The following is a 12,623-nucleotide window of genomic DNA, read 5'->3' on the forward strand; positions in this document are numbered from 1 at the left end:
GAGATACCTGAATGCTAAAACAACTTACCTACCAACAAATCATGTGATCTAAAAAAAAAAAGATCAGAATCTGGTCGTATAATAATGTATTTTTTTTCCTAGTTGAGATGGTAGTACACAACAATGAGTAAACAAATGTCATATACATACTCACACATTCATATATATAAGTGTTTTCTTCTTACCCAATCCAAGGTTGACATTTCTAGATAAATCTTATACCCACGTTTAAGAGCTAGGTTCTGTCTGTTAGGAATCACCTGTTGTCTATTCACTAAAGTCATGAAAGGATTTCTCTTTAAAGTTCTTACCAATGATTAATTTTGGTCTCTAGCTCCTCAAAAACATTGACTGCAACAGGCAAACATTGTAGCAACAGGCAAGAGTGTATCAGGGATGATGAGGATTGTGCAGGATAGGGCAGGGTTTTCATAGGGTCTCTATGTGTTAAGTCAACTGGATAGCACCTAATAACTAACAGTCACAATCAGAACAATGCATTCTGGGGGTGAAGAGGAAGGAAGTAGTATTTCATTTCAAAGTTGTATTTTGACAAAGCTTTCAGAAAGCAAGAATTAAATTTGTAGATCCTAATTTTACAGTGGAAACTTGTCCTCTAGAAATAACACAGCAGGGTTTTTTTTCTTGGGCAACTCAGGGTAAAGAGAAGACTAGGTCACTCTCCTAAAGATACGACTGGTGGTGGAGGAGGCGGGTGGAAGATGTGTTCACGCTGGAGGGGGGCAGCCTGAAGCTTTTCAGCTCACAGTGCTTGGGCAAATATCTAACGTGACAGGATTCATCAGCTCACACATGTGATATGTCAGCATATTTCAAAGGAGAGAACACTAGAGTGAGGGAGTTTTCAATTCTGTTTGGTACCGTCCCCATTATGTATGCTAATGAAAACAGGCTTGGATGCCAACATTAAGGAATAAGGTCAAAACATTTTCTTAGCTAATGGCTGAGTAGTGTTCCCTTACTGTTAAAAGGCTTCCTTAACCTACTCTTTATTCAGTTTCCTCACAATTAACATGGAATCATAGTTCCTTTTGTCACTATCCTATTTCTATTTTTAAAAGGATCTATAAAAACAAAACAAAGGAATATAATCTATCTCCTATTCCAATAGCAAGTCAATGTCCAGTGCTTAGGAGAGATATTTTTATTATATAACAAAGGAATTGTTCCAGCTCTATAAAGTAGCAGCAGCATTTTTTATTTTAATATAGAGAGTTACTGAAGGAAGTTTTCCAAACTTCCTTATAGGTTGCCAAAGGTATATTCTATTTTGTCTTATCTTGTACAAGCTTTCAATGTGGGTCATTAAATGTTACTGAAAAAGCTAGGACTCTGATCTCTTTGGGTCATGAATGCTAACTGCAGGAAAGGCTTTAAGTTAGTTTTGTGCTGTTCAGTGGGAACCAAAAGCTGACCCTTCAGCAGGCCTTTCAAGATGGTGTAAATCAAAAGGAGGTTGCTCATCTTTCTCCCATGGAGTGGATAGTGGATTTGAACCAGGTGCATTTGAGCTGGCAATGCAATTCCTTACCACTATGCTATAAGAGGTCCCTAAGTTTAGCTATGCAAATAATTCTGTTGTTTTCACATGTGCATAGACATACAAGCTAAGAATTAACTGAATCGAAGATATAAAGTTGTCAACTTCCGTGGCAATTCTGTATGTACCAGGGAGAGGGATGGATCTGAAGCACTCCTTGGTTCCAGAGGCATCACCAATACCTATTAGGTGGGGTGAACTCACAGAATGAAGGTGCCTAGCTAAGGCAACTAAGGAATTGTTTTTCACTGAGTTCTGATGCTTTCATTCTATGTCTTTCCAGAGAACCAAGGAAAATCAATAAGGCACTTATCGCTCTCCTAACCCATATTACACATTTTGGGAAAAGCCTTACCGTATAATTAGGGTTTCCTGGCTGGATACGTAATTCGGCCAAAATCCAAATGCCATTAGTAAGCTTCAGGGATTGGTAGAGCATGTCCTGTCCTTCTACATTCCTCTTGGCAATAGTATAAACATTGTTGTTTTGCAGTTTGCTGGAAACAGTGTCTGGAAACACAGATTCAAAATGCAACAGTTCAGTTGAAATCGCCAACAAATGCATACTAGCTGTTTTCTAACTTCCTTATGTGCCATGTGTACTCAAGTTCCCCAGCAAACATAGCCATGTGCACATGCACATATTCCAAAAGCCCTTTCTCCTCCCACACATAACAAAGAATGAGAAACAGACTCCTGAAGTACTGGCTTCTTAGATGCTGGGGGGTGGGGGTGGGGACAAAAGATTACTGCAAAATTCACTTGTAAAGGTATTAAATGCATGTATTTAAGGAGTCAGTAACGCTAATAGGTACCATATAGGTAAAAATATTCAGCGGGTTAGGATACCAAAGTGACCAAAGGTACCATGTTGATGTTAATTTCCAGAATGCCGGTCCCAGAATGATAGGGATTCACAAACTAGAGAGAAACCCCACAATACTACCTATCCAAGTCACTACCACTTAACTGTAAACTATTCTGGCCTCAATTGTCAGGGTCAGACAAGAGTACAGAGTTGATAAAATCCTGGAAGGCAGAATTGGATGTATGAGAAGAAAACAAACAAAAAAGGCAAGTAATTATTTTATGCTTTAGGGAATACTATCTTTAGGGATAGTGAATATCCCATTGACTGCCAAAAAGAACAGAGTGCTCCTTGGTGGAGGCAAAGATGACAAAGCTTCATTTCACATAGTTTGGGCATGTTGCTAGGAGAGGCTATTACCTGTAGAGTGACATCAACCTTGCAACTCATCGTGACCCTATGTACAACAGCCTTAACCCCTGCTCTATTGTGTCTATTTCACGGTCTCCAACACACTTACCCCGATTACCCCAGTCACTGAATCAATCCACCTCCTAGAGGGTCTTCCTCTCCTGTGCTGTCCCTCCACCCTCCGAAGCATGACATCCTTCTCCAAGGATTGGTCCCTCTTTGCAACATGTCCAAAGTATGTCAGACGAAGCTTCAGAATCTTTGCTTCTAAGGAGCAGCCTGGTTTAACCCTCTCTCGGGTGAACCTGTTCGTTTTTTTAGCAGACTATGTTATATTTAGTACTCTTCTTCAATACAACAGCTCAAAGGCACCAATTTTCCTTCTATCATCCCTAGCCATTGTCCAGCTATCACTTACTGTGCTATGCAGCTGACGGTATAACACAAAAAAATTTCATACAGATCTCTTGATATTTGTAGAGACAATTAATCCGTGCTGGTGGTAGGAGGCCAGGAGCCTCACATAGTAGGTCGTTATGATTTAACATCTTAAGAGTATTTACACAAACAGTGGCACCAACACTATCATAAACACTTTCCTATCTGATTAAGATTTGAGAGGAAGATTCCTTTTTTTCCTTTAAAAGAAATGGAAGAGTAAAAGTAGAGCTCAAGGCCAGCTTGGTAAATCCTGCAAGGCTGTGATTTCCTATAGCCCTCACTGTGTTGGTTCCATCTGTCAAATGTCTACGCTGGTGCAGAAAAGCTATTTAAAGTGTTGGTGCTATTGTGATTAGGGAAGATCAGCTAGAAAGGCTGGTATTTTTAGCTCTCAGCTAGACCCAGGGTGTTGAATCAGAAGGCATTGAAAGTGAAAACATCTGTGTTAATAGAGCTTTCAAAACTGGAAGGAAATGCAAAGTTCAGGGTACTCCAGCTCTTTGGGTGGAATCAAGGAAAGGGCTCTAAGGGATTCATCACAGGCAAAAATCTAGGGAAGGACAAGAATGATTTGGGGATTCTGGAGAAAGCAAAGTCATATTAACCCAGGGTAGAACTGATTAAAACTAGATTCTGAGACACTGTTCCAAGCTACTTCAGAAAACAGCCTCACTGCGAGGAAGGCCAGATTCCTCTCTGACAAGTTCACAAACACACAGCAAGGTGCAATCAGGGTTCTCACTCCCATCTGGAAGTAGGAGGGTCTGGGTCTTTCTATTATTCTGGCAGGCTAGACTAAAGCCCTTAGGTAGAACTGTACTAATAACCCAAAGGAGGCCTCTCTATAGTTCAAATCCACCAGCCATTCTGGTGACTATCCATATCACAAAGATGGACAGTCTCCTCCTGTGTGATTTATAACCTAGGAAAACTCACTGAAGGGTTCCACCGTGTTAGCAATGAGAGTTTAGATCCCATAGTCACTAAGATTTTTGTTTTTGTTTTGTGAAAAGGCTTCTCTTTCATTCTGGACTACCGAAACCAAACCTGCTTTCCAATCTCTCTGGTCGTTCTCTGCTTTCTCCAGGGCCACACTTCCCAGATCATGTCCAAGGTACATTGGAATTCCACAAATGATAGCATGGTTAAATAAATTTAGCCAACACTGGGTTAAGTTGGTTTCCTGTACTTCAGCATTGTGCTTTTAGTGTGCTAATGTGCAATGACAGCTTCTAAGAGAGTTACAGCATCTGCTATAGTTTTTAAGTTTAATTAACCAGAAGCATCCCTCTTCTTGCTTTTATGTGAGATAAACTATCCTTAAGAAAATACTATCAAGCTGCTGTCATCATATCATATTACTATAAGAGTAATTATAAACAGGGGTTTAGTTTTTCCTGAGCTGCGTGCTGAGGCTGCTTCGCTAAGAGGATTTATTTGGTTTTTGCCACTAGTCACTATGCATTCAGCATATGATGGTCTGTATATGATCAGCTTATACTGTGGAAAGTTCCCCAACTTCCTTGTTTCATCAAATAAGTCTCACAGTAAAGGACCAATGACACATATTGACACACACGTGTGTCCAAGTTGAGTACAATTTTGTGAAATACAGGAAACTCTGATTTTGTTTAGCAGATAATCAAGCAGGTGAAAACCTACAAAGACCACTACGTGGTATTCCTGGACAGAATCAACTAACTGGTCAGGGAAATTATAGAAACATTTCTCCTCAAACACCTCTCCAAGGGCTCAGGAGAAGTCAGAAGATCATTATCAAAGGAAAATAGCCATCAGAAATTTCTACACTCAAAGATGCCTGTCTTCTCGTCATTTCTAAGAGTCCATGCACCTTTCAGCCTTCTGAAAGTTCCAGAGGGCCTATACATCCTTCACATTTATAAGAGTTTTCAAAGGAGGAGGCTAATGACTATCCAGATGGATTTAGAAAATCTGATGGGAAATAATATAAATTATTTGTTTGAACATATACAAAGTAAATAACAAAGCCCCAATAAATGAAAATTAAAAGCAAAAAGCTAAAGTGAAAAATCCGAAGTTTTCTTTCTTTCTGAACTGTCACACTGTCTCTATTCTCTAATCTGGTTGCCATGGAAAAGTGGCAGCATGATGAAAACACTTTAGAAAAGTCACTGATCTATAGAGAGGAAATGATGGACAAGTGAAAACAGAGACAAGAACTGACCAAGCACACTAAGGCTCACATGCATGTAAACTCAGCCTTGTACTAACTGCAGAAGAGAACTGAGACAAAGGCAGGACTGAATAGCTTATGTGCTCCATCCTCTTCAGTGACAAAAAGCCCTAAGGACTGATGGTTGCTATTGTTTTTCCTCTTGGGTTAGCTCTTTTATGTTCCATTAAAGTAATAAGATTAACTACAAAAGGGTCTGGGGCTTTTTACTGGTGATTAAAGAGATTATGCCACATGAAAGATGACATAAGGCAGGAAAGAAAAAGGTTACCAAGCAGGCTTTAATCATCTATCATGTACTCATGTCTAATTATAAACAGTGAATTCTAAATATAGTGTTCCAATACTGAAGGTGAGGGGGGAAAAGGCAGTCCTTCAAATTCTTAATAGTGTTTATATTCTTAAGTGCTTGATGTTTTTAATGTTATAATAATACGACTTAACATGTCTTTATCTACGGAAGAAATGGGTGGATTAATCTGTTCTACTTTGTTTCTTAAATCTGTTAAAAGTAATTTTAACTTAAAGATTAACTGCAAAAGAGTCTGGGGCTTTTTACTGGTGATTAAACAAATATATATAGCAGCTATAAAAAACACTCAAGTATTTAAAGACAGGTTTGCAAAGTAATGTATTGACCTTAAACCTACTAGAAATAAAGTAGATGTAGAAAAAAGGTAGGTAAAGATGAAATCTTCACATATCTAACGTAAATCTCACTAAGATGAAAAAATATTCCGTCATTACTTACCAGCATTTAAATGACATTCCTTAATCTGAAACTGCAGTTCATTTTCATTGGGAATATCCTTCCATGTTGCAAGGAAGACCTGGCGCTCTGTATGGGGAAGCAGAAGGAGAGAAGGATGCACACCATCTGTCAGTATTTGGGTTTTTTATGCCTATTCTGGTCTCTTATCACCTCTAAGGTATGGGCTCCTTGCAATACAACTAGCAGCAGATAGGACTGGAGACAATGCTCACCTATGTGGAAGTACTATGCTTCAAGTCAATCATTCTCTCCTCAGGGAGTGGTGAAAGTGGAAAGACGTTCAGAGCCAGACCATCTATAAGGTTTTAGATTTGACTTTATTATTTTCCTACTTGGGTAACTTCTTGAGGCTTAATTTCTTCATATGCAGTCATAACATTTCTAGCTTCCAAATATCCATTGTGAGAATCAGATTAAGTTCAATATAATTTAATATATACCAATATAAACTAGTTTTATTAGACAGTGGTTTCATAAGCAAGGGAAGAGAGAAATATCAGTACTCACATAAGGAGTACTAATAGTTTACCAGAAATTAATGAATTCTTATCTTGAGGCAGGAAGAATTTAGCTCAAGGTCAAATACTAAATTTAAATACATTATCCCACTAAGTTATTAGAACTCTTCACTTGGAATTGCAAACTCAGAAAAGTTGAAACATCTTGACCATGGCCACACAATCAGAAATTGACAGATCTGAGATTCAAATCCACATTTCTCTATCTATCCTCTTGCTCTGCATCCTGGGGTGTCTGGATTATTTAGATTATGGGCAGTCTGATTTAAAGACCACCAGCAGAGAAAAAAACAAAACAAATGGTGATACTAAGGACTAAGGATACTAAGGACTGTTAGGACTTTACAATATTCTTCTTCTTGTTGTTGACTGCCTTCAAGTCAAGCACAACTCATAGCGACCCTATAAACAAAAGGCCAAAAGTCCCTCTACAACTATTGACATTTATCAAAGTTCATAGCATTTCTGGAAACATGCTATTTAAGAAGTGGATGCCACGTCTGCTTCCATACCTGTCATAGTATGTTACTGTTTTTATGTGCCTGCGATGTTTAGTGACCCTATGTACAGCAGCTCTGAACGCTTCCCTGTCCTGAGCCAGTCTCACTAATTCTGACGCACCAACCCCATCGCCCCAGTTACAGGATCAATCCATCTCATCTGGGGTCTTCCTCTCCTGTACTGTCCATCTACCCTTCCGAGCATGATGTCCTTCTCTAAGAACCAATCTCACCTGGCCATGTGTTCAAAGTAAGTGAGGCAGAGCTTCAAATCCTAGTCTTCAAGGAAATACTTGATTTCACCTTCTACAAGGCAGACCTATTTGTTTTCTTGACAGTCCATGGTAGTTCAAGACTCTTCTCCAGCACCACCACTCGAAGACATCTATTCTTCTGTCATCCTTAGTCAATGTTCAACTCTCTGAAGCATAACACGTAATTGAGAAGACTATGGCCTGGATTAGGTGCACCTTTATATCTAAATTGTATTGTTGTACTCTTCAGCACTCTGGAGAGGTCCATGACAGCAGATTTTCCCAAAGCAATTCGTCTTTCGATTTCCTGACTGCTGGTGTTAAGAGTGTTGATTGTAGATCTAAGCAGGCTGTAATTATGAATAACCTCAATTTCTTCTCCATCTAACATGGTGCTGCCAATTGGCCCTGTGGTGATAATCTTTGTTCTTCTTGATATTCTTGAGCTTCAATCCATATTGAAGACTACAGTCCTTGACATTTTGCAGCAAATGCTTTAGGTCCTCCTCAGTTTCAGCAAGCAAGGTTGTGTCACCTGCATATCGTAGGTTGTTAATGAGTCTTCCTCCAATCCTGATAACACACTCCTCCTCATAAAGCCCTGCTTCCCAAATAATCTGTTCTGCATACAGACTGAAAAGGTATGGGGCCAGGATGCATCCTTGACACTCCTTTTCTGATTTTGAACAACGCAGTGTTTCCTTGCTCCGTTCTGAGGACTGCTTCTTGGTCCAAGTATAGGTTTCAGATAAGGACAATCAAGTGCTCTCAGATTCCCATTTACTGCCCCCTTTTTTAACCGAAAAAGAATTTTTACCTCTAGGGTTAGACTTTGCCTGACATTCAGAGGAAGGGTAAAGGTATGTTTGGCAGAAGGACAGGAGGATGTACTTACCCATTTTTCCATCTTCTACAAAAAGTACATTGAGAGGGATCAGGCAGCTGAAATAGAAGACATCAATGTTGTTTTTCACAGCCACCTGCCAGGAAAGTAACAAGAGAAAATTAGGACATCATAGGAAACCAGGTAGGAGGGAAAGAACAGTTTTGTTTCTAGAAATATACCACCCTATTTATCTTCTCTTTAGATGATACAAGCCTCAAAATCAAGACGGCAGCCCACACACTGCAAAGCACATCCTTATTTATTTCACTGTCACAGAACTGTGACAAACGTGCAACTCTTAACTCTCCAGGTGGGCATTCTTTGAGGTACAGACTCTACATTTAGGATAATCTATTTGGTTATTTTCTGTTTCTGATTATTAAAAATATCTGGTATCTATGAAGTACTTTCAAAGATCTCCTTAAAGTACAAAAGAGCAATGATGTCAGTTTAAAGACTAACATGTGTTTGATGTAAGTCACAGTATTTTCAGTTACTTTCTATGCAACTGAAAGTTGCACAATGAATATGAATAAGGATAACAGAAGAAGAATAGATGCCCCTGAATTGTTGGAGTGGCAGAGTACTGACCATCCCACGGAATGCCAAAGGCACGAACAAGTCTGATCTGGAGGAAGTACAATCAGGTGATCCTTAGAGACAGAATGCTGAAACTCCACCTCACATACTTTGGGCATGTTGTCGGGAAAGGCCAGTCCTTGGAAAAAGACACCAGGCTGGGAAAGGTAGAGGAGTCAGTGCAAGAGAGGAAGACTCTCTACAAAACGATTGACCCAGTGGCAGTAACAATTAGCAAGCATATCAAAGATTGAGAGGATGGCACAAGAATAGGGGAAGTTTTTCCATCTCTGCTGTTCACAAGGTTGCCATGATTCATAGTTAATTTGATGGTACATATGCCAATATTAATTCTAATCCTTGTCATTATCCCAACTAAAATAAAAGACTAAATAAAATCCAAAGTCACATAGTTAGCACTAGACCGGCTGGGACTCAAACTCAGATTTGTCTGATCTTAACCCTTTTTTGGTTTTGGTTGTTGTTCTCTTTACATTAATTAGTTCTGTAATGCCTCCCTTACAGGGAGTTCTGGTCACCTAGTGGGGAAGGAGCCACACTGTCAATATAAAGGCAGGAGGTTTGAATCTACCAGACGCTTTCTAAGAGAAAAATGGATAATCTCCCATGAGATTTACAGCCTCTGGAAACTCACTGGAGAGTCAGTCATGAGTTGGTTTTGATTCAATAGCATACAACAATAACAACAACATATCGCTCCCTTATCTTTTAAATACAAGCTTTAAACTGGATGGTTGTTGTATGTGCCGTTGAGTTGCCTGCGACTCATAGTGACCCTATGTACAACAGCTCTAAACTCTGTCCTATTCTGTGCCAATCTCACTGTCTCTGACACAGCTACCCCCATTACCCCAGCCATTCAATCAATCCACCTCATAAGAGGGCCTTCCCCTCCTGCGTTGTCCCTCCACTCTCCCAAGCATGATGTCTCTCTCCAAGGACTGGTCCCTCCTTATAACATGTCCAAATTACGTCAGACGAACCACCTGGTTTAACCCTCTCCAGGATGAACCTGTTTGTTTTCTTTGCAGTCCATGATATATTCAGTACGCTTCTCCAACATCACAGCTCAAAGGCATCAATTCTCCTTCTATCCTCCCTAGGATTTATTCAACTCTTCGACGCATAGCAAGTGATTGTAAAGACTGTATCAGGGGCACCTTAAGTCTCCAGAGTGACACCACCACTCTTCAGTACTTTGGGGAGGTCCCTCACAGCAGACTTTCCCAATGCAGTATGTCTTTTAATTTCCTGGCCGCTGGTGCCAAGAGTATTGATTGTGGAGCCAAGCAAACTAAAGCTGTTAACAATCTCAATCCCTTCATTATCCATCCTGATGCTGCCAACTGGCCTAGGGGTGAGAATCCTTGTCTTCTTGATATTGAGCTTCAATCCATATTGAAGGCTGCAGTCCTTAATCTTCTGCAGCAAGTGCTTCAGACCCTCCTCAGTTTCAGCAGGCAGGGTTGTGTCATCTGCATAACGAAGATTGTTGATGACTCTTCCACCAATCCCAATGCTACACTTCTCCTCATACAGCCCAGCCTCCCAGATAATCTGTTCTGCACATAGGTTGAAAAGGTATGGAGATAGGACACATCCCTGGTGTACACCAATCCCAATTTTTAAGGTGGTTTACATTATGAAATTTTATTTTCTAAGATGGCAAAAAGGGCTGCTAAGAATCAGACTCAACTTGAAGGCATAAAACAACAATAACTTGTGGAAAAGTATATTGGGTCAAACAGTGGTAAATGTGATGGTTAAAAGAAGGAAAAGCTTTGAGGAAGTGAAAAACTGAATTTCTCTTTCACAATACAAGTTTCTGATTTAGGCAGGCTGTGATTCTAGGATGGCCTATTCATTCAGAAGACATGATTTATATATATATATAAATTTAATTATTTGTGTGTGTGTACCGTCAAATCAGATCTGACTGGTACAGGAGATTGTTCCTCCTTTTCCAGCAGAGCATCTGGTGGATTTGAACCACGCACCTCAGGGGTTGCAGCACAGCTTCTTGTCACTAGGCCACCAGAGCCCGCCGATTTATTTTTTTAAAAGACAGTAAGTTTAATGGCAACACTGGTTGGTGTACGTTAAGGAACAAACAGTCTTCATTGCAGCAGATCATAATAACCATATACTGTAAGAAAGAGGAGGAGGAGAACTGTTCTAAACCACCACTTCCCACTGGTTTTTGTTACTAGCAGCTTTCTTATCTATGCTCTTGGCACTGTAAGAAAATATTTATCTGGGCAAGTTCAACAATCAGTAATCATGCCTATTTCTTGACTTTTGCTTTAAGGGGAAAAAAATAAATGCTTCAATCTCCAGGAGTCTGAGCCCAGAACTAGAGATGGTCCTGAATAGAGTGAGACACACATGTGGAACAAAGTCCCAAATAATAAAAATGGCCAGGATTACTGATCTATAGAGACTGATAGAACCCCTGAGATTAGGCCCTTAGCCACCTTTGAAGCATGGAACTTAGTCACTGTGGTATAACTTTTTCTTTTAAATTAATTTTAGTGTGTGTGTGTGTGTGTGTGTGTGTGTGTGTGTTTACTGTCGAATCAGATCCAACTGGTACTGGAGGAGATTGCCCCTCCTTCTCCAGCAGAGCAGCTGGTGGATTTGAACCGCTTGCCTTCTGGATTGCAGTCACTAGGACACCAGAGATCCCAAACTTTCAAACAACAAGCAGGCCAATAAAGTAAGTAACAGCACCAAGGAGCTACTCACTCCTAAGAACCACTACCCAAGGTCAAAAGGACAGAATTTTGCTAGGGACAAAGTTCTAAAAGTCAGGATGAGGACAGAAAGACTAACAGAAGTTAAGAACCACAGCGGGGAAGGGAGCAGAGAGCTGTTCCAATCTAGGGACTACAGTCAGTATCATAAAGACTGATAAATGAATTTTCACAGAGGAAGATACCTGAATGGCAAACAGACACATGAAGAAATGCTCCAAATCAATGGCAGTAAGTGAGATGCAAATCAAAAGCACAATGAGGTACCATATCGTTCCAGTAACAGTGGCAAAATTTAACAGGGCAGCACGTAATAGATGTTGGAGAGGATGTGAAAAGAAAGGAACTCTTATACATTGTGGGTGGGATTGTAAAATAGTACAGCTATTCTGGAAGGTAGTCTGATGCTTTCTCAAAAAGCTGAACACAGAAATTCCATATGACCCGACTATTCTACTACTTGGAATATATCCTGAGAAAATGAGAACTGAGCCACAAACTGAGATTTGTACATCAATGTTCATGGCAGCATTATTCACCACTGCAAGAACATAGAAACAACCCAAATGTCCACCCACAAATGAATGGATTGAGAAATTATGGTACACTCACACAATGGAATACTATGCAGCACACAGGAACAATAAATTTGTAAATTATTACCTAACCATCAACAAATGAATGGATAGAGAAGCTGTGGTATATTCACACAATGGAATACTATGCTGCACTGAAAAATAAGGAACTCGTGCAATATTATTCAAAATGGTTGACTCTGGAGAGCATCATGTTGAGTGAAATATCCCAGTCACAAAAGGACAAATATTGCATGGTACCACTGTTGTAGAATGGGACTGACTTAGGGTTGGGGAGAGACTGAGTAAGATGGGTTCAATAATGTATA

General features: G+C 39.9%; 1 protein-coding gene across 2 annotated transcripts in view; it reads right to left on the reverse strand.

Annotated features, from left to right (window-relative positions):
* The window catches only part of AP2B1 (adaptor-related protein complex 2, beta 1 subunit), a 170,011-nt gene that overhangs the window by 6,002 nt on the left and 151,386 nt on the right, over positions 1-12,623 (reverse strand). For both annotated transcript variants that reach the window (XM_006890900.1, XM_006890901.1), the window contains 3 exons: positions 8,376-8,460; positions 6,188-6,274; positions 1,917-2,071 (listed from right to left, as the gene is read on the reverse strand). In XM_006890900.1, coding sequence (XP_006890962.1) covers positions 1,917-2,071; positions 6,188-6,274; positions 8,376-8,460 — 327 coding nt within the window. The remainder of the gene's footprint in view (positions 1-1,916; positions 2,072-6,187; positions 6,275-8,375; positions 8,461-12,623) is intronic.

The sequence above is a fragment of the Elephantulus edwardii genome, unplaced genomic scaffold (genome assembly GCF_000299155.1).
Source record: "Elephantulus edwardii isolate Elephantulus edwardi_28Jun2011 unplaced genomic scaffold, EleEdw1.0 scaffold00094, whole genome shotgun sequence".
NCBI classification, from domain to species: domain Eukaryota; kingdom Metazoa; phylum Chordata; class Mammalia; order Macroscelidea; family Macroscelididae; genus Elephantulus; species Elephantulus edwardii.